The 23,447-nt window shown below is 43.9% G+C and overlaps 1 protein-coding gene across 3 annotated transcripts in view; it reads left to right on the plus strand.

Annotated features, from left to right (window-relative positions):
- Window positions 1–23,447, plus strand: part of AOPEP (aminopeptidase O (putative)) — a 502,851-nt gene that overhangs the window by 318,046 nt on the left and 161,358 nt on the right. For all 3 annotated transcript variants that reach the window (XM_075549788.1, XM_075549790.1, XM_075549789.1), the window contains exons 8-9: window positions 18,678–18,780; window positions 21,076–21,183. In XM_075549788.1, the coding sequence (XP_075405903.1) occupies window positions 18,678–18,780; window positions 21,076–21,183 (211 nt within the window). The remainder of the gene's footprint in view (window positions 1–18,677; window positions 18,781–21,075; window positions 21,184–23,447) is intronic.

Here is a 23,447-nt window from a genome sequence, read left to right on the forward strand (position 1 = left end):
GGACCTGATGCAAGGGGCTTAATTGGAGAGCAAATGCTTTGAGAATGATTGGGGCAGGGAATGTATGGATGTGCTTTATACAATTGATGTATGTATATGTATGGATTGTGATAAGAGTTGTATGAGTCCCTAATAAAATATAAAAAAAGAAAAGAGAAAAAATGATTAGGGCAAAGACTGTACAGATGTGCTTTATACAATTGATGTATGTATATATATAAACTTTGATAAGAATTGTATGAGCCCCAATAAATTGTTTAAAAAAAAAGAAACAAAAAAATAATAATAAAAAAATAAAAAGCGTTAGTTGGAATCATTGGACATTCTATAATGTTTTGTGGTATCACCTTGTGAGCCCAGGGAGGTTGGCCAGCAACTGTCCAGAGGAAAGCTGAAAGAAAGCTGTGGGAGCAGACAGCTGGGGGCTTCGAGGGATTTGAGGAGCCCCAGGGCGCCATTATAGCAGTGGATGTACCAGCATGCTCCATCTCCACAGGCTACATCTAACAACCCCACCCAGTGGTGCTTCTTGTCTAAGAACACCTAAAGTGCAAGCACATGTGCCCAACCACGTGTGTGTACTCGCTTTCCCATCCTGTATAGCACTCTCCTTTTTACTCTTACTAATGCACTCTTGCCTTCTGGCCCATTATCGATACCTACAGGGGTGCGGTGGTGTGTGTGTGTGTGTGTGTGTGCGCGCGCACTTTAACTGTTTCAGAGTATTCCAGGATCTGAACATTCCAGTACTTACCACAGAATATTTGTTCATTGCTGGACGTTTTGGTACCCGTGTTTATACTTGCTCTTCGCATCCAGAAGGTTAGCTATGAGACCCCAATAATGCACAGCTACCAACAAAGACTGTAGAGAAAACTGTTCTCCCAGCTCCTCATGCCAGATGCTGGCAGCCTCTCCATCCCTGCCCCCGCTGGCCCCTTGTCCTGAAGCAACGGGTTTTCTCCCAGGATGAGGGCAGATTCCTGCTCTGGCTCCCACACACCATCTGCTCCTCTTTGAGATGATCCTCCCCTTTAGCACCACACGCAGCACTTCACATGCCCGTCGCCTCCTTCCTGGAGAAGGAAGTCAGCGTTGTCTCCTTTCGCCTCTTTCTAGGATGAATTCAAAGATGTTTTTAATGTGTTACCAGAGAGGTTTTGCACTTTCACGTTTTCTTGCTTCCTGTGATTTTCCAGTGCTCACTACCTCTGGGCCCTGTGTGTGCATGTGTGTGGCAGGCGGACAAGCTAAGCTAAGTTATTGATGATCACCTCAGCCCTGTAGCATGGGAGACCTCCTTTCATACGGCTTATGAGAATGCTATGGACCTCTTATAGATGCATGTCTCTTCCCACAAGACACCAAACTGCAAAAAAGAACAGAATTGCTTAGACCCTAGATGCTAAGCTAATTCCATCACCTAGTATATGTGGTTCAATGAAATTCAGTGGCAATTTCTCTAACACAGTTATTTTTACTTGATTATCATTATTTTTCATCAAAATCACCTTTGGTGTTGATTTAGCAAGGCCAAGGCTGCATAGAAAACCTGCACTGGAATAGATAAATGATGTTTTGCTTCTAAATACTATTGCTTAAATATATTCTGGGATATTTTCCCTTTTAAAATCTGAGAATATTACATTGGAAACGCCCTCATGGTGATTTTGCTCAGCCTTCCGCATCGTGACAAATGGCCACCCCAATTCTGGTATTTCCAGGAGTTGATCCACCCTCCCTCGGGGCTCATTCCTGGTGGGAACAGCCTGGCTTTCAGACTGGAACTCTTTAGTTTGGACTGAAGAAGCCAAGGTCTGCCCTGTTCTCTCCAGAGTGGTGTCGAACATACCCATGTTCTTGTTCTCACCCAAACCTTCCAGGAATCTCGAGATTCTGTCCGCGCCGCAGGGCACAGGTTCCTGGTACGTCTGTCATACAAAGGGCATGATGTGGGAACGTTTGCCTTCCTAGTCACCACCCTTCGTGGTTCTCTTTTCGCAAGTGGCCTTCTCCGAGTCACGCACGTGAACTAAGCTCAGCTCTGGTGTCAAGGTTGGTTTCGTTCCCAGGGGCTGTACTGTCGGCGCCCTGGCGGTGCTGTTGCATAAGTGGCGGCTCACACGCAGCGCTGGCTTGGAGGGAGAAAGCCCAGGCGAGCTGCTGCTCTCCAGAAACCGTTTATGAACCAGAATCAACCCGATGGTGGTGGGCTTGCTTGGGTTGGCGCCTGTATAACAGGAATATCACAAGTGGGTGATTTTAACAAAGAGAAGTTCAAATTCAGGCACCAAGTCTAGTGGAAAGAAGGCTCTCCCTCTGACTCGCTTGGGGGAAAATCCCTGTCTGTTTTTCTCACCTTGGTTTCCCTCATTTCTTAACAATTCCCATGCGGTATCTCTCCTCCCCCCATCTATGCATGTATGTCTCTGGGTGTATGCTTCTTTTAATATCACTTAGAAGTAATTAGTGTCAGGAACACCCTACCCTAATATGGCCTTATGATCAGAACCACACCTGTTCTCAAACAACATTGCATCTCTGGCTATACGGGTCAAGAGTGCAACATGTATTGTGGGGCAGACACAAGTTAATCACAACAAAGTTGCATCTGTGGTGGATGTAGTGGAACTGTTACTGTTTCCTTGAGCTGGGAAGTTCAGGGCAGCAGAGGGAAGAAACAAGCGTAAATTTAATTATTTTTATTTATGTATGATGTTTCTACATTTCATTTTAAAACCCAGCACTGCCATTTTGTGGAAGTGTAAATGGTTATGTCTTCACCTACTAGCCGAAAGTTGGGTGGTCTAAACCTACCTAGAGGCTCCTCAGAAGACAGGCTTAGTGATCTGACTCTGAAAGATCACAGCCATGAAAACCCTATGGATAGAGTATTACTCTGCACCCATGAAGTCAGCACGAGTCAGAATTGACTCCATGCCACCTGTCTTAGGCTTCACCCTCTAGAGAAGCAAAACCAGGGAAACTTCCAAAAGTTCATGACTTCAAAAAGTTCATGGACAAATGAAAGTTAAAGATAATGCAATTTTTCCATAAATCTTTTGCTACCCAGACACACACACACACACACACACACAAATCTGTGGAGAGAGAGAAGGCATTTTCAAGGAAATACATCATTCCATTGTAGAGGCTGGCAAGTACTAAGTCAGTGGGTCAGGTGTCAGGCTAGAGGCTTCTCCTGACTCACTTAACTATAAAGGTTGACAAGCTCACTAGTCAAGACAGCAGGATGGCTGTGAAGGTGAATCAATCCAAAGTTGGCAGATAAGATGATAGGCCGCTGGCTCATGGGCTTCAGAGGCTTGACAAATTCCAAGACTGGCAGGCTGTTGGCTCACCTCCCCCAAACTGGAAGTCAGAAGATGACAAGCCAGTTGCAGGATCCTGAGTGAACAAAAGTTTGTGTGTTTTAACAAAATTGACGTTTATTAGATACAGTCCACAGCCTCTAAGGAAACCCCTTTTACAGCTTCCTGGCTGATCATATCAGATCATATTATGGGGTGATTACATTACATCATACCACAAAATAGAGGATGATTACTTTGTTGTATAATTGCCAAGCCACTGAATGTCATGGCCTAACCAATATGAAACATAACTTTAACTCTTATATCAGCTCACAGAAACATGAGTGTTTTATAGAAAAAACTGAGGCTTACTAAGTTAAATGAATTTACCCTTCAAGCCTAAAACTAAACTCACCCTCATGGTCATCTTTCAGCCAAACAATAGACAGGCTTATAAGGTGAATCATAATACCAAAGGGATACATATTCCTTAATCAACCCTATGAGATTGGTTTTGGATGAAACTCAGAGGACAGGCAGAGATGGGAAAGAAGGGTAAATGGAAATGGGGACACAGGGGAGACGGAGGAAGAGTGCCATCCGTTACACTGTAAGGCAGGGTGGCCCTCAGTGTCACAGAACAAACTGTCTATGAATCGTTGGGTGGAACAGCAATTTTCCCTATAAACTTTCACCCAAATCAGAATTAAAAGTAAAATAAAGTGAGTTGCCTAAAATCCCTTAACTGCTTAGAAATGGCCATCTTTTGATCCCAAATCCTAAGCTCTGGTCTTCTCCTTAGTAACATTTATGGAATACTTCCAGTGTGCCAAATACTATTCTAAGCACAATTCGTGCTTTGTCTTGTTGAATCCTCAAAATGGCCCTAAGATAGGTCAGGCAACAGACACATAGAAATGGCCTATTGAGCAGTTGACCCCATTTCTATAGTTAGAAAGTGACCAAGCTAGGTGGAAGCAGAGAATAGCCTTACTTCAGAGCCCAGCCCTGCACCCTTACAAGTACAACCCCGGACTTCAGTGCTATTCTGCTCTAGAAGGAGCATCAAGATTCAATATACCGTATATACTCGAATATAAGCCAACCCAAGGATAAGCCGAGGTACCTAATTATTACCTGGGAAACCAGAAAAACTGATTGACTCGAGTTTAAGCCTAGGGTGGGAAATGCAGACGCTATTGATGAGTTTCAATTATCAAAACAAATTAAAATAAAATTACTAAAAATTGAGACATCGGTGGGGTAATGTGTTTAAATATTTTAAATAAAAATATAAATAAAAGGACAAGTCATTTAACAGTAGTAAACCAGCACAGTAAGTGGAAAATAGGTTCAACAAAAACAATAAGGTATCAACAATGATACCTTAAGATTACTATTCTCTGAGCTCAATCAGCAACCAAGCTAAAATGTAAAGAGTTAAAATCCTTCAAAACTGGATTACTCCTCATCATCTGTATCCCAATGCAGAGCTTCTGCTGGTGTGAGGTCATCATAGACGCTGTCCTCACTGAGATCGCCGTCATCACCATCACTGCTGCCATTTTCATACAAAGTGCAGTCTTCACTGCCATCCATAGCATTACTAATACTACATTTCTGGAAGGCACGTCGCACCATGTCTTCTGGAATGTCTTCCCATGCATCTCGAACCCACTCTGCTATTAACTCTATGTCAGGCTTCATGAGATTTCCTCCTTTTGTTAGTCGGGCTTGACCAGATGGCATCCATTCATGCCACTGACCCGTGTATTAGCTGAACCCCAGTTTTTCAGCACATTTTTGTACTGAAAAATTCAGTTTATACACAAGTATATACGGTAGTCGAGTTCCAAATCAATTTTCCCATAAGAAATAACCGAAAACAGATTAATCTGTTCTCGACCACCAAGTTTTTACCCTAACCTTGCCTTTTTATACAAAACATTACACAGAAATTTCAAAGTTAATAAGTTCAGAGGTAAATAATATAACTTAAATAAGAAACGCAACATTTAAAAAGTTTTCAACAGCTACAGGATAGCCCATCCCTTGAGATGGGTGAGGATCTGGATCTGTGGCACGGATGTGGCGAGGAGGGATGGAGAGAGGCGTTGTTTGGAAGGGAAATTCCCCTTCCATAAAATCAACTGGTTGCTGCTTTTCAGGGTTTTTTTTTTTTCCTTACTTTGCCCCTTTTCACTAGGACCTGGCTGGCTTTCTCTTAAAAAAAAAAAAAAATCTGTCTAATGTGGATGCTGTTGGCATTTCCTTAACTGTTTTCTAAAATGTTTTACTAAATTATCATGAACAATATCGATAATACAGTTAACCAGTTCCTTATCATTATGATTCTTTTCAAAAAAAACTTTTAGGACCCATGTTTTTTATCTAAAAACAGTACAAAAGGCCACAAAAACTAAGAAAATTATAGCAGAACGCTTGGAACACAGCCATAAAAGGTTTAAACAATGCGTACTAACAATACCAACTAACAGCAAATGACCAAACCATGAACTGCCTTTGTTTACAAAAATCATGTGCGTTGGGTTGGATTCCAATGTTTTGTTTGAGCTCCGATGCGAAAGTTTCTGCCCATTTCGATTACGTCGAGTACCGGGCTCTACTGGATAGTCTGTTGCTCTCTCCCCATGCCAGCGTTTTGCCCTCCCCTTGTTCCTCCTGGTGACCCAGCTTCCCTCTGTTTACTGTTGGTGAAGCACAGCACTTCTTGCTGAAGGCTGAATTTATAAACAATGTGTTGTGCTAAAATCTTTTTCATAGGCAAACAGTTAGCCTTGTCAACCTCATTGTCTAAACTAGATGCTGTTTTGTTAACGGGATCCTCATTTCAGCCCATGGTAGTTGTTCTTGATGGTTCATGTTGCCTGTCAATCAACTGGCTAGACTTCCTAATTCCGCTCACACTCCAGGGTTACAACAAATAACAAGTCAATACCTTTGTGGCTTCATTTTTTAATCCTCATTCAGCCATGAAAGTGAGTCACCGTATGATGACAATAGTCTATTCCAAATCTTTATGGAAGTCAGGGTGCCTTATGCCGCTAGGGAATTTGTGCAAGTGACCCTCAGGATTCCCATACTAGCCATTGCAGTTCATCATTTTCTCCTTGTGCTTACAGAGCATCTGTTCAGTAACCTAGTCGTAAATTTTGCAAGAGATTTTTTTGCCTTCCCATCCCTGCTTGTCCCCCATTTTCTTGCCAAATCTCCACTACCTCTTACCCCTTGTCTCCATGATCTGATCTCTCTTAGATGGAACCCTGGTTGTGTGGTGGTTATGCATTGGGCTGCAATCTACAAGGTCAACAGTTTGAAACCACCAGCTGCTCTCAGGAGAGAAAGATGGGGGTTTCTACTCCTGTAAACAGAGTCTCAGAAACTCACAGGGACAGTTTTACCCCATCCAAGAGGGTCAATATGAGTCAGCATTGACTTGATGGCAGTGAGTTTGAGTTTTTGAGAAGCCTGTAGACAATCTCTGTGTGGTACCAATAGGTAAGCATTGGACCACTAACCATAAGGTTGGCAGTTCAAATCCACCTAAAGTCTCCTCAGAAGATAGGTCTGGGGATGTACTTTTGAAAGTTCACCACTATTGGAAACCCCATGGAGCAAGGACAGTTCTACACTGACACACATGCGGTTGACATGAGCAGAAGCCGATGCAAAGACAACTCATTTTTTATGATACAGATGGCAACAGACCTCAACATTTGTTACCCATGTTTTGTTCCTCAGCATGGAGTTTCAGATTCGTGGCTAATCAAAACCTGAAGTCATTTTTGGTTTCCTATTGATGCTAATCACTTCCTACTGTTGTAAGTTTCACCAGGTATTCTCCCACCCGGATTATCAAAATACGTTGAGTTTGCTCAAGTGGCCCAGCGTGGTGCTAGCCGCAGGACCGTTCTGTCATTGTCACCTCATGGGGCACTGCAATCTCTTTCTTTTTCTTTAAATCGTTTTATTGGGGCTCATGCAACTCTTATCACAATCCATACATACATCAATTATGTAAAGCACACTTATACATTCATTGCCCTCATCATTCTCAAAATTCGCCTTCCCTGTGGGTTCCTGGAATCAGCTCATTTTCCTTTTTTGCCTGGTGTCTCCCTTCACCCACTTTCCTGTTGCCCATCCCCCAGAGAGGAGGTTATATGTAGATCCCTGAGATCAGTTCCCTCTTTCTACCCCCCCTCTTGGTATCGCCACTCTCACTGTTGGTCCTGAGGGGGTTCAACTGTCCTAGATTCCCTGTGTTTCCAGATCCCATCTGTACCGCTGTGCATCCTCTGGTCTAACCAGGTTTGCAAGGTAGAATTGGGATCATGATAGTTGTGGGGAGGAAGCGTTCAAGAACTAGAGGAAGGTTTTGAGTTTCATTATTGCTGCACTGAACCCTGAGTGACTCATCTCCTCCCCACTCCCCCTCTGCAAGGGATGTCCAGCTGTCTACAGTCTCTCTCTATAGGGGCTGATTACTGTTGGGCCCAAGTCTCCCATCGTCGTTTTGCTTGCGCTTCCTTGGAGGGATGCCTCCTTCTGCTCCAGTGCCTTTTTCAGCATCAAGATGACGTTTTGCATTGCGTGCTGCAGGACAATGATCCCTGACGAGGTAAGACCGTCGTGCTGTCCACACGGCCAAGCTTGCCATAGCCCTGCAACTTCAATCAAATACACACTTATCAATTAAAGGCATGCATGCTCTTTTGTCTAGTCCGCTCGGTATCACTCTCAGGAGGCAAGGTTTTAACCGTTCTTGTCAGGTTGATCATGTTGATCTCTTATCCTCACTTCTCCAGTCCTCTGTTTGGCCATCAGTTTATGCTCATCCCTCAGTTATGGAGAGAGGGAAATCACCGGAGGCTTATTTCCCATGTAGATCTCGCAAATGTATCTTGAGCTCCACTGTCATCCATAGCCTTCTGCAAAGCAGAATCTCACAATTTAAGCTCTGATACTAATCTCTCCTTTGGCTTTGGATTATATGATTTACAGTCCTTGGGTCACTGGTGTTAGTTAGATGCTACCTGTTTGAAAACAAGTCTTTAAGACTCCAGATGCTATTCTGTCTGATAGCTGATTACCATCTAATTTCTTCACCACACCTTCCTATATATCCTATATGTCTTCTCTGTTTCCTTCATGAGGGCAAGGATCAAATAGGACCAAGTTGTAAGAACTAATTGTTCTTAAGTTGAAACTGGGATTTAGGGTGAGCCCAAAATCCATTCCTGGATCTATGTTTTTTATATGCCTTGGTCTCTCCTTATAAACATCCTTGTTAATTTACAGTAGAGAGTCATATCAATCATTTCCCAGGAGCATATGGATCTTCGTTAATAATATCATTGCGTAGCCTCTGGTCCTGCAATACATGATATTTGATGAGTTTCTTGTTCACCGTTTTCTGTGGTGATAAGGATCCCAAGGAGGCTTCAAGAAGTTCATGGAACAATGGAAATGAAAGGAGCCCCTTTCATGTGCTGAAAAACAAACCCTTAAATAGTTTGAGCTCAAAAGAAGTGTCCTACAGAAGGAAAGTATACGGCTACCTGCCAAGTGTGATATCTCTGTTTTAGAATAATTTTGAAGTCCCTTTTGTGCGGGGAGGTTAGGAGGGCACGTGGACTGTATGGGTGCTGACCTCAGAGGGGTGACACCGGAATGCCTGTTGGTCTGCAAGACTCTTTTGTGGGGATTCAGAAGAAATGTATTGTTTTTAATAAAACTAGCCCAGTAACTATAATTATTTAAAACTCCACAATTTCTTCAAGATCATTTTATTGGGGGCTTTTACAGCTCTTACAACATTCCATACATCAATTATATCAAGCATATTTGCACATAAGTTTCCATCATTATTTTCTAAATATTTACTTCCTGATTGAGCCCTTGGTATCAGCTTCCCTCCACATGGTTTGTAAGCGCAGTTTTCATTTATCGGGATACCTGGAAGGCTAAACTCCTTTGCTGGTGTAGTTTGTGAGCCTTCTCATGAGCTTGAATCACATGCCTTCGTGCTGCTGGTGTTTTTATGGTCACGGATCTTGTCAAAAGTTCTATTTTCTTAGCTACAATATTATGGAAAGTAGTATTTGTGAACCTCTACCAAAACTTTTGTGAATGAAGTAGTAATTATAGGAGAAGAAGGAGAAACTTTGTTTTGTTTTAATCATTTTATTGGGGGGCACATACAACTTATCACAATCCATACATACATCAATTGTATAAAGCACATTTATATATTCATTATCCTCATCATTCTCAAATCATTTGGTGTCTACATAAGCCCCTGGCATTAGCTCCTCATTTTCCCCTCCCTCCCCACTGCCCTTCCTTCATGAACCCTTGATAATTTATAAATTATTAATTTGTCATATCTTGCCCTGTCTGACATCTCCCTTCACCCACTTTTCTGTTGTCCGATCCCCCAGGGAAGAGGTCACATGTAGAGCCAGCCTTACAATCATTCCCCCTTTCTACCCCGCTTTCCCTCTACCCTCCTGGTATCACCACTCTCACCACTGGTCCTGAAGGGATCATCTGCCTGGCTTCCCTGTGTTTCCAGTTGAAGGAGAAAGTTTTAAAAACTGCATTCTCTACTCCCTCCCTCCCACGGCCATCTAGTCAATTCCAATTCATCGTGATCCCAAAGAACAGGGTCAAACTGCCCCTGTGCATTTATTGCAACTGTGAGTCTCATCTTTCTCCCATGGAGTGGCTGGTGATTTGGAACTACTGACCTTGTGGTTTGCAGCCTAGCACATAACCCACTACACCACCAGGGCTCTGGTTCCTAATAACGTTTCAATCCAATATAGATAGAATTTATAAAACAATTTTCTTATTCAACAATCTCACTGCCATTGAGTTGAGATTTCCACCTTTAGCAACCATACAGGATGGAGTACAACTACTCCCTAGGATTTCGGAGACTATAAATCTTTACGGGAATAGTCTGGCTCATCTTTCTCCCTTAGAGTGGCTGGCAGGTGCAAATCATTGACCTTGCCATTAGCAGCCCGATGCCTCGCCCACAGCACCACCAGGGCTCCTTTATTACAGCGCAAAACCCACTGTCCTCGAGTCGAGTCCAACTCATAGCAACACTACACCGGGTCTCTGAGATGGTAAGTCTTTACAAGAGCAGACGGCCTTGCGTTTGATTTGAACCACCAACCTTACCGTTTGGAGCCTAATGCTTAACCCGATATGCCCTTACAGCTTCTGGTTTGGTTGTTATGTAACTGTAAAAATACATTTAAGCAGTGTGTAACTGTTTCACTTATGACTCTGTTAACATGGGCCATAAACATTGCTGAGGATTTATATGGGATGAGGTCTGTGGAGGAAGTGGTGACACCCTAAGTTTCTGCACTGAGTGACACCAACCATGGCAATGCTTCCAGTTCCCCAAGAAGTAACTAAATAACAGAGGGCTGTATAGCTGTGTTCTCCCATAATGTCTTACATGACTACACTATCCTGTCTTTTAAAAATATTTCCTGCGTAGGAGCTTTAGGTAGCACTAGCTGAACCCCAATCATAATCCATTATGATAACAGCGACATCTATATAGCACTGCCTGAGCACTCTGAAACATTGAAACAGGTTGATGAGGTGCCATGGCCAATCTCACGACTCCCTGTGTACAGTGGAAAGAACCGGGACTCCGTGGCTCACTCAGGAGCACGGGGAACCAAGTGGAAGAGTCCGGGTTCACACCCAAACGCTCAGCCAGCAAGTTCTCTTGCTTCCTTGCTAGACTCATTTGTGCAGGCCCCAGGGCCCAGAGCAGCTGTGCTGGATGAATTCCCACACAAGGATGATATTTCACATCATGCACTGAGCCAGTGACACCTTCCCTGAGACCCTAAGACCTCATGCGGCATCTGGACCTGGCAGGCAGAGATATGGCACTGCTGAGCACGCCAATTTCTGCCATGCTGGTTCAAGAATCTCGTGTGACTGGTTTTCAATTCTAAAGAGTCTAAGAGAGAGCACACTGGCAAGTGGCCCTCCTGGGGCTACGGCTGATTGGGAGGTGCTCAGGCCCAAGGGGCCATGCCTGAGCACCTCTTGGAGGCATTCCCTAAGTCACACTTTTGGTGCTTAGTCTGCCAGGTTGGCCCCTTCTTCAAAAGGTCCAATTCCGAACCAAACCACTAGGTATCAAGTGTCACTACCATCCGAGATCGCTGTAAATATCCACACTGCTTCTGTGATGGAAGAGCAAGGAGGGGTGGGGTGGGAAAGGGCATGCTAATCTTGCTTGTTACATTTGGTGGCAGTTACACTGGAAATCAAGGATGTTTACGTCCAAAGTACCTTGATAGCATGCATTCTAGCCGGAGAAATAAAGATTAGAGGGTAATGTCTTTGAGAAGCTTAACTTCTGCATTGACAAATGAATTATGCTCACAGCACCTGAACCTCACTGTCGCTTCTTCAGATGAGGAAGCTGAGCGTGACGGAGTGAAGCAACCGCTCTCAAGTCTTCCACCTAGAGTTTGACACGACCAAGATGAGGCCTGGGTCAGAGAAGCCCAGAGTGCCTCATGGATGCTGTGTGACTTGAATGGCGCTGCCCTGGCTCTGCCAGTGCCCTTGAGCTCTTCTCTACGGCTCCCTTCTTCCTTCAGCTTTTCAGTGGCTATCACCGCAGTACCTGCCTCATTGGCTCTTGTGAGCGAAGGACATGAAGCTAATGAGGAGCTTGGCTGAGGAGTAGCATAGAGGAATGGCTGGGAAATGCTCGCTGTTGGTTGGTTCAGTAAGTTTAGTTCATCTCAGACAAGTTCCCTATTTTTTAGGAATGACTCCAGCTACAACTAATAGGGTATCAAAGCAGCGTTGACTTAGACAAATGGTTCTCAGCCTTCCTAATGCGGCGACCTTTTAATACAGTTCCTCATGTTGTAGTGATACTCCCCCACCATAAAATCATGTTAATTGCTACTTTATAACGGTAATTTTGCTACTGTTATGAATCAGGCGACCCTGTGAAAGGGTGGTTCGAGCCCCAGAGGGGTCGCAAACCCACAGGTTGAGAACCGCTGACTTAGGCAAATATATGGCTATTTTTGCACACAGTACAACATTTGAAGACACACAGTCCCAAACTGATCACCAGCAGAATGGTGTCGGCAAAGGCTCCTGCCTTCTTTTCATTCCACTCTGCGCTACAGGGCGCATTGATGTGGCGCCTCGAGGTCGCACAATTGCGGCGGCAGCTCCAGCCATCCAGTCTGAGGGCGAAGGGACGATGCTGGTTGTGTTCTTCCCTTTGATAAGGAAAGCAAAGGCCTTCCTAGAACCCTCTCAGAAACCACAGTCGATTTGTACTCTTTTTTCCCCAACAGTTTTTTGTTGTTGTTCTTTTGGTTTAATTGTTTTTATTTTAGTTTGTCTTGAATTCTTTATTTAAAGAGACCATTTATTTTTTTTATCATTTTCTTGAGGGCTCATACAACGCTTACCACAGTCCATACATACATCAATTGTGTAAAGTACATTTGTACATTCGTTGCCCTCATCATTCTCAAAACATTTGCTCTCCATGTAAGCCCTTGGCATCAGCTCCTCATTTCCCCTCTCCCTCCCACTACCCCCTCCCTCTTGAACTCTTGATAATTTATAAATTATTATTTTGTCATATCTTATACTGCCCAACGTCTCCCTTCACCCACTTATCCATCCCCCAGGGAAGAGGTTATATGTAGATCCCTGTAATTGGTTCTCCCTTCTACCTTACCCTCCTTTTACCATCCCAGTATCACCACTCTCACCACTGGTCCTGAAGGGATCATCCGCCCTGGATTAACTGTGTTTCCAGTTCCTATCTGTACATCCTCTGGTCTAGCCAGATTTGTAAGGTAGAATTGGGATCATGATAGTGGGAAACGGGGTGAGGAAGCATTTAGGAACAAGAGGAAAGTTGTATGTTTCATCATTGCTACACTGCACCCTTACTGGCTCATCTCCTCCCCGCAACCCTTCCTTAAGGGAATGTCCAGTTGCCTACAGATGGGGGTTGGGTCCCTGCTCCGCACTCCCCCTCATTCACAATGATATGATTTTTTGTTCATATCTGATAACTGATCCCTTTGGCACCTCGTGATCACACAGGCTGGTGTGCTTTTTCCATGTGGGCTTTGTTGCTTCTGAGCCAGATGGTTGCTTGTTTGCCTTCAAGTCTTTAAGACCCTAGACACTATATCTTTTGATAGCCGGGCACCATCAGCTTTCTTCACCACATTTGCTTATGTACCCGCTTTGTCTTCAGCAATTGTCAGAAAGGTGAACATCATGGAATGCCAGTTTAATAGAACAAAGTATTCTTGCATTGAGGGAGTACTTGAGTAGAGGCCCAAATGTCCATCTGCTACCTTAATACTAAACCTATAAATATATGCACATAGATCTATTTCCCTATCCTCATATATAAGTATACTTACATATATACATGCCTTTATTTAGACCTCTATAAATGCCTTTGCTTCCTAGCTCTTTCCTCTATTTCCTTTTACTTTCCTCTTGTCCTACTATCATGCTCAGGCTCCATTTGGATTTCAGTAATTCCTCTCGGTTACTTTACCCTTGATCATACCCTACCAGACCTTCTACACCCCCCTCACCACCGATATGGATCACTTGCTCCCTTGTCCGGGTTTGTTAACACCATTTCCTTTCCCCCCACCTCCCCCTCTCCCATGTCCCTCAAGAACTGTCAATCCCATTATTTTCGCCTCCAAATTGTTCATCCAGCCTATCTTATTTAAACAGACCTGCGGAGATAATCGCATGCACAAAAACAAGACAGACTAAAACCAAGCAATAAAAGAAAACAAAACAACAACAAAAAGCCAATGACAAAAAATACACACAACAACAACAAAACAGCCTGTAGTTAGTTCAAGGACTGTTTATTGGCCTTCCCACAATGGTTTTATTGGCATGTCATATAATTCACATATCGCAAGATTCAGTAGTTCAGTACCTTCTAGAAGAGTTGTACAATCGTCACCACAATCAGTTTTAGAACATGTTCTTCCTTCTAGTACTCATCATTATTAGCTCCCATTTCCCCCAGCCTCCTGTGCAGTGCCCCCAAGGAACCATTAATCCTGTTACTCCCGATGTAGGCATACCCATTCTGGATTTCATCTACAGAAAACATTCAAAACAAAGCAAAAAAATAACAACCATAACAAAGTAAAGCAGAAAAAACCTTAATGGAAGAGAAAGCAGAAAATATTATCAACTAGAACAAGTTTAAATGGTTCATATGGGAAATAAAATAATAGGGTGCTAAATTTGAACCTAACTGCATCAGTTCATTGTGTGTGGTAGCCAGACTCTTCGCATCCCTGTCCCGCAGCCAGAGGGGATTTGCCGTGCACTTACTTCACGTGCATTGCCCCTTCACTTTGTTTTTAAACTGTCTGGCTTGACAATGTGTCAAAGGGAGATCAACTGATAAACTATCCTGTTCTCACTCCACTACCAGACTTGCCCTGTGCCCTCACTGACCAGTCCCGCGTGTCACAGCGCCACAGCCGCAGCAAGGCCGCCCTCTGGGGGGGGGGGGGTCTCACTGGACAGGCGGGCAGGCAGCAGGTAGAGGGCCAGCGAAAGGCTGAGTGGCCACGGCCCTGCTGCCTATTTGGAAATATTTCTCTAGCCCTTATTTGTAGCAGGCTCAGCTCCTCCTAGCCCTGCATCGAGAGCGTGTACCAGAAAAGCCCACTTTCTAGACTGAAACACCTTTTATTCGCACAGATTCCCTCATGACACCTAGCCTTAAACTTGACTCTGTCAACTACTGCCGTTTCATCGATTCCGACTCACAGCGACCGACCAACCGACCGTGTAAGGCAGAGTGGAGCTGCCTCTGACCATTTCTTTTTCTTCAGTCGTTTGAAGTGAACTTGTAGGTCACCAGAGACTCCACATCCACTTCAGTGTTCCTTTCCCTCCTTTTGTAGCCACCCAGCCCGGTGGGGCCGTGTGAGGGGTAAGGTCTGGATGGCTTTCGTGCTCTTTGGCAAAGAAGCTGATTTTGTGTCCATGCGCAGCCCATCTCAGCAAGTAAGGTCCATAATAATACCTGTTAAACCCCCTCCCCTCCCTACTCCCTCCCTACTCCCTCCCACCCCTCCCCTCCCTACTCCCTCCAACCCCCTCCCCTCCCTACTCCCTCCCACACCCTCCCCTCCCTACTCCCTCCAACCCCCTCCCCTCCCTACTCCCTCCCACCCCCTCCCCTCCCTACTCCCTCCCACCCCTCCCCTCCCTACTCCCTCCCACCCCTCCCCTCCCTACTCCCTCCAACCCCCTCCCCTCCCTACTCCCTCCCACACCCTCCCCTCCCTACTCCCTCCCACCCCTCCCCTCCCTACTCCCTCCCACCCCTCCCCTCCCTACTCCCTCCCTCTATTCTTTCCTTTCCCTTCACTCTCCCCATCCTTGTCCCCCCTCCCCCCATCCCTGGCCTCCTCATAGTCTTCAAAGGCTTATCTTTTGGTATAAAAAAAACTTTTTCTTTATTTTTCCTTATAATAATGGTATCATTTAGTATCTTTTTAAGATTGACTTCGCGAAGCATGATGTGCTCTAGTTTTGTCTCTGACTTGGCGGTATGTAAGACAGTTTTCTTTATCTTTACTGAGGCATAATATTCCATTCTATGAATGCACCACGGTTTGTTTACCCATTCCTCTCTAACCTGGATGTTTCCAGGTTTTGGCTTTTATGAGCAGTACAGCTGTTGTGTGGGTTGCTGAGGCTGGGAATCTTTATGGCGGGAGAAAGCTTCTTCTTTCTTTCCATCAGAGTGGCTAGTAGTAGAACTGCTGACTTCGTGGTTAGCAGCCTGCTTGTGATCCATTATGCCTCCTCGTCTCTTGAGCTAGAATATTCATCTACTAAAGTGCATAAGTCATAACTAAATGGCTTGGTAGATTTCTATTATTTATCGTCACGTAAGCGCCACGCAGATCAATCTAAAGAACCTTCCCAGCATCCCACTTTTCTTTCTCCATCCAGGCCTCTCCCAAAGGAAACCATCACCGTAGTTTAGTTTTACTTCTTCTTGGACTTCATCTGAATGGCATCGCTGATTTGTAGACACTCAGTGCGTGTGGGCCTCTCACTCAGCAGTGAGAGCCATCTAAGTCCGTGTGTGCGGTACTCAGTGTCTGTCTCCTGCGCGCTCCTTCACACACACAGACCTGGCATACACTCCATTCCGAGAAGTGGGGCAGGGTGCTGGAAGGAGACGTGCCTTTTCGTCACCCAAGGAAGGGTTGTTCCTCACAAAAGTCACCCCTCTGGTTCCCTGGGAAGCTTGCCTGGGCCTTGCTCTCCCTGGCCCCGACCAGGAAGCTCGTGGGGACGTGTATGTTTGCCGCGGGTATTGTCAGCATCAAAGAATTTTCTGGAGCTCTCTTCACTTTGAGCTGGTGGAAGAGGCGAATAAGAGAGGGCTATTTTCTGAAAGGATGTTTTTAGGCAAAGGTGGCGGGAAACAAAAGCAAACCAGCTGTCAGAGTAGAGGTGGACCTGGTTCTGGGGTCCTTCTCCCCCAGCAGCCTGGAGTCAGAAGACTTCCAGCAATGCTGTCTCACTGGAGGGGAGCAGAAAGAACACAGTGCATTCAGGCCGCCTGGGAGAGGCTCCCTCCCGCTGCACCAACCCCCACGCCCTCCCCAGGTATGAGGGTGGGGTTTCCTGTCAGAGCTAGCAGGGCTTTCAGGATGAAAACATTCCCCCAGTGACAAACCTGGGAGTTGGGAGTAAAGCTGAAGCTGCTCATGGCATCTTAAATGCAGATGAAAGGGACTGGTTCTTCTGGCAAGTGCGGTCCTGCAGGTAAGTCGGGATCAGGCCTTGGAATGGAAACTATGCGGCCAACTCTAGTGGTTGCTAGGTGTCTTCTTTCCTTTAGTGATCTGTGGGTTCTGTGCCTGGAGTGTGCTGGAATTTTCTGCCAGGTGGTTTTGGGTTGGCAGCTGGAATGCACTGTGAAAGGGCCAATTTGGAAAGTTAGATCCTCCTCAGGCACTTTCCTTCAAGTCCAGCATCTCCACATGTACGGCTGTGGCCACAGGGAATTATGTGAATGAACAGCCTACACCCATTGCCCCTAACGTGGGCGATGCAGCTTGAATTCGGTGCGGCCTTTACTCCTGTGAACAGTCTTGGGAACTCACCGGAGCAGTTCTCCCGTGTCCTATAGAGTCGCTGGGAGTCACTATTGACTCGATGGCAATGAGTTTGGTTTTTGGTTTATGGCTACAAAGACAGAGGTTTCTATTTCCATGAACATTTACAGGCTTAGAAACTCTCAGGGGCAGTTCTACCCTGCCCTATAGAACTGCTATGAGCCAGCATTGACTCCGTGGTAGTGAGTTTTTTGCTACCAAATTTAAGTATTTTATTCAGTTTATTAACTAATTCCTAGAATCAGAACCTAGAGTAGAGATTGGCATATGTTTTGTTCATTGTTCCTCACATTTTCCAAGTGAGTGAGTTGTGAGTGAGAGCACATAGCAGCAGCTAGTCACAGTCTCACCATTCTCCTCTAAGGAATGTTCTCATTCTATGTCTTCTAACCCACGCGTTCCTCCTATGGTAATCTACAAACCCAAACAAATCACACTACAACTCAAAACTCCCTGCCATTGAGTCAGTGTTGACTCATAGAGACCACGTGGGCTTCCAAGACTGGGAATAGAAAGCCCAGTCTTTCTCATGGGGAGCTGTGGTGGCTTTGATCTGTGGACCAGGTAGATCGCAGCCCAACGCAGAACCATCCCACCACCAGGGCTCCAGTATATTCAGTATTCCTTGTGATTCTAAAATGGCTTCAGGGTATAAATATTTCTTAAAGGTACCTTAATTATTAGTTGAGTCCAGAGAAATGGATAGCATTGAGGTTTTAAATTTTTTTAAGATTATATTCATTATTCTTCTAACTAAATCTACATTTTCCAGTGTGTTTCCTAACCCTTCATTCCAGTTTTTAAAAGTACAGATTCTTAAATTATTCATATTGGAGCTTAGATTCCTTGAGGGTCTGGCAAGTTTTTAAATATTGGATAAGCTGATGTAAAATATTGCCAGTGGCCAACCTCAAATTGCCAACCCAAATAGAAATTCCTCCTTGTTGAGATTATGAATTTATAGCATAAGCTGTTTTAAATTATACCAAGAACTGAGCAGAATCATGGTACTGCTGAGCAAACCCTTGCACATAAGAAATAAGATCATATTATGATCTAATTTGTTAAATATGTGCTATATAAAGAAAAATGTTCTCGATAATTTCAGACCCAACAGAGAGAAAACTGGGCACACAAGTGATGTGGGAGCATCTGTTATCAGACATGGACTCAATCCAGAGAAGACTTTCATGCAGGTTCACTATTTAAAGGTAAGCAAGTCAAAGTGGCAGAAGTTAATGTGGTATGGTTCTCTTTAGGTTATACAGAGGAAGTTAAAAAGTATATATATGAACTAGGGTCCCAATTCATACATGCATAGATTTATTTTAAACATGTCTCTGGGACCTGGGATGGCTGCAGACAAATACTCTCAATAATACATTTGTCTCAGTCTAATTTAAAAAACAAAGCAAAGAATCACTGCCACCAAGTCAATTCCAAGTCATAGGAGCTGTCTGAATGGGATTAGAGCTGCTCTCCAGGGTTTCTAAGGCTCTACATCTGTACAGGAACGGACTACCTCACTGAGATAGTTAAAGTTTATTGTGCCAACCTGGCTGATAAACACATGAAGGGCAGCGGAGGGATAAAATGCTCAGTGAGCCTCGCCTTTTGAGTTCTCGGGTCTCTCGCTCTCAGTCAGACCAGGATACAGCTGCCTTAGCCAGTTCTCTGCTTCAGCTGGCAAGGCTCACTTCCTGCAAGACGTCCCTGAGGAGTACCCACATGGACCTATCCCGATGCAGCCCTAGGTGCTGGAGCACCCATGTGGAGACCCTTGCCAGCACTGAGATGCTTACACGCTCATTGATTTGACTTTCCTCCTGCAGTCGGTATCATTTTGTGTGTTTTGTGAGATGGAGGAGGACTTTGTAGATTGGTGTTGGACATATGGGTTAATGGGTTAATGTTGGACTTGTGGGCTTGGGCAGCACTGGGTTAGGATGTTTTCTTGATGTGTGCTTCAACTTTATGTAAAACTGTCTCTTATCCATGAGTTGTGGATTTGTTTCTCTAAAGCACCCAGGCTATCACACTCACTTTTCTCTGTGGTGTGGGTAGTAGATTCAAACTGGGGACCTGGTGCTTAGTAACCCACGACAGCACCAGAGCTTCTAGCCTCCTTAGGGTGCCTTAAAAGAAGAAACACTTCCATCAGAACAGTGGCTCCCAAGGGGATCTGCTAGGCCAGTTGAATTCAAGGCAGAGAGGTCAACTCACAAGATTATGGTGACTTTATTTTGAGATTCCATGGGGATCGTCTTGACAGATTTTCTGGAAGGGCACAGAATCATGATGGGGGCTTATTATGAAGAAGTTTTAAGAAAATAGAAATTTGCATTGGTAAGAAAAAAACCAGAAAAGTTGCACTGAGAAATGTTTTCCCACCACAACAATGCACCTCCTCGTTCTTTAGAGTAGCGAGGGCTGTCCTCTGAGGATTCGTACAGCCCTGATCTTGCCCTTCAAACTAGCTTTTGTTCTCTCACCTCAAAGTGCGTTGAAAAGGAACAAGATCTTAGTCCCCTAGGATGCTAGAACTGCCATTTTGACTTGGTCTAAATCCAGGAGCTCAGAAACAGAGAAATAGAAACACCAGAGAACAAAAGAGAAATAGAAACACCACCTGCAGAAGTATATACGACCTAGATGGAGGATTAGAACAGTTACATAGACCAAGAAGTGAGAATTTCCTATTTAAATAGTTTTATTTAATAAATATTTCTGTGATTTTCTTTTTTTACTTACCCCAGTATAAGCAACAAAGATTAATAGCCTGGTTATGGAAAAAAAAAACAAACTCAATGACATTGTGATACCATCTGAATAAGCAGCTATCTCATTATCCAATAAGTGCAAACAGAATGTCATGCCTAGGAAATAAGACTACATTTCAAAGGTATGAATAAAAGGGATAAAGGTTACTCCCTCCCCTGTACATACATCTTGGAGGAGCCAAACTTTAAAACTAACAGGATCGGAGATCTTTGGGTGCTACAGGTACGTAGCACACAAGACTGCTAATGGAAAGCTTGCAAATTCTATTTCACACAGAAGACCCTCCGAAGAAAGGCTAGGTAATCGGCCCACTTCTAAAACGTAGTCATTGAAAATCTTATAGAGCACAGTTCTACGATGACGTGTTTGGCATCACCATGATATACAGCTGACTCAACAGCAACCCATGCTAGGCAGGACGTGCTGTCATCCATAAAGCCTTATGTGATAGCGGCGGCAACAAGAGCCTGGGCTGTTCTTCCCTTTCGACCTTCGGTGAGTGACTGGCTTTCAGATAGCCCTGGAAAACCAGGGAGGGAGCTGACATTAGCAAGTGAGTTTAAAGCAAAGTAGTCGATCTTTACGTTCGAGACCCAACTTTACTCACAAGAATATAAAGGGCATCCTGGGATAGAAGCAGAGAACATGCAACAGTTAAGTTAGAGTTTGCCTGTGTAAATGTTTTCCTTATACATACATAATATTTTTTTATTTCTCTATTCTAGGGCTATTTCCTTCTTCGATTCCTTGCCAAAAGAGTTGGAGAGGAAATCTATTTTTCATTTTTAAGGAAGTTTGTGCACACATTTCACGGACAGTTGATTCTCTCCCAGGTAATCCATGGATTCGCATGGTTTTATTATGTACAATTGGAGGGGTCTTGGCATGTGAGTATTAGGTGACAAGAGTACTGATCGCTGAAGACAAAATGGGTGCATAAGCAAATGTGGTGAAGAAAGCTGATGATACCCAACTATCAAAAGATAGAGCATCTCTGGTCTTAAAGGCTTGAAGATAAACAAGCGGCCATCTAGCTCAGAAGCAACACAAGCCCACATGAGAACGAGGTGGGTCAGAGCAGATACCCAAAAGCCATCTATAGACAATAGGATATCCCCTCACAGAAGGGTCACAAGGAAAAGATGAGTCAAACAGGGCGAAGTATAGCACCAATGAAACACACAATATTCCTCTTGTTCTTTATGCTTCCTCACCCCCTACTATCATGACCCCAGTCCTGCCTTTCAGTTCTGGCTAGACGGGAGCATGTACACTAGTACAGATAAGAGCTCACACACAGAGAATCCAGGTCAGATAAATCTCTCAGGAACAGAAATGGGAGTAGCAATACCGGGAGGGTAGGGAGAAGGGGAGGGGAGGAGGGGAGGAAGGAGGAACCGATCGACACATAACCCCCGCCCCCCCAGTGGGATGAACAACAGAAATGTGGATGAAGGAGACAGTAGTCAGTGTAAAGATATGACAACACTAATACTTTATAATTTATCAAGGGATCATGGGTGGGGTCATGGGGAAGGAGCTTATATCAAAGGCTCAAATAGAAAGCAAATGTTTAGAAAATGATGATAGCAATATATATACAAATATGCTTGATAAAATTGATGTATGGGATTTTATAAGAGTTGTAAGAACCCCCAATAGAAGTGTTATTTTTTAATGTAGTGAAAATAATCCTGATATCCAACCTGGGCAAAGACACCACACGCACAGTTTTCCAGCATATTTTTAATGCAGTTTTGTGATAAAATTAGGTGCCTTGACTGATATTCGGGTCAGCTTATACTTGAGTATATATGGTATGTTCAGTTTTTGAAATTTTTAGTGTTCAAACATGAATTTGAAGGAAATTGAGTTCAATAACCAAGGTTTAACTGTAAATGAAGAGTCATGCACCATGACCAAGTGGGATGTGCTCCAGGAATGCACGGCTGGTTCCAACATTAGACAGCAAATCAATGTAACACCCACCAATAAATCCAAACTGCCATCAAGTTATGTTGACTCATAATGTTTACCTTTATAGGACAGGCTAAAACTGACCCTGTGAGTTCCCAAGACCATAATAACTGGTTATGGGAGTAGAGAGCCATGCCTCTCTCTCAACGAGCAGCTGGTGGTTTTGAACTGTTGACCTTTTGATCACAGCTGAATGCATAACCACCAGGGCTCCTTTCAATTTAACCCAGTACATTAACAAACCCAAACCCATTGCCATCAAGTCAAATCTGATGACTTGTAGAAGGACTCACACTTCTAGCTTTTCAAATATACTATATATCCACAGTAATGATTCTTGGTGGCACTGTAGACTAAGTGGTAGACTGTTAACTGCAAGGTCAGTGGTTCAAAACCAGTAGCAGCAACTCCAGAAAAGATGAGGCTGTCTGCTCCCATAAAGATTTTCAGTCTCTAAAACCTTATATAGAGTCTTTATGAGTCAGAATTAATTAGATGGCAGTAGTGTTTGTTTTATTATACAGCCACAGTAACTGAAAGAGGTAAAACTGATATAACACTAGACATATAAACCAATCAAGTGACTTGAGACTCCAGAAATAAGCCCACACATCTCTAGTCAACTGCACTTTGACAAGAGTGTGACATCCACTTATTAGGTAAAGAGGAATTCCTCCAGTAAACAGTGCTAGGAAAATTGGATTTCCACCTGCAAAGAAGTGAAACAGGATCCATGCTTAATACCATACACAGATACCAATTAAAAATGGATTAAAGACCTAAATGTGCAAACTAAAGCCATAGAATTTTCAGCAGAAGAAGCAAAGCTAGTACTATGAGGCGTAGCTTTCAAAAATGGAAGCAAAAATAGAAAAGGAAAAATGAATAAATGGTACCTGATGATAAAATTTTTTTTAATTTGTTCATCGAAAGACTTTACCAAAAAAAAAAAAAAAGGCTTTACCAAAAAGCGGAAATGGCAAGCTAATAACTAGGAGAATATTCTCAGAAACCAATGTCCAACAAGAATCTAAATAACCTAAACTTAAAGAAAACGTTGACCATTACCAACACAAAGACAAATGACCTAATCAGACTATGAGCAAAGGGCTTAAATAGA

Source organism: Tenrec ecaudatus, chromosome 5, assembly GCF_050624435.1.
Source record: "Tenrec ecaudatus isolate mTenEca1 chromosome 5, mTenEca1.hap1, whole genome shotgun sequence".
Taxonomy (NCBI): domain Eukaryota; kingdom Metazoa; phylum Chordata; class Mammalia; order Afrosoricida; family Tenrecidae; genus Tenrec; species Tenrec ecaudatus.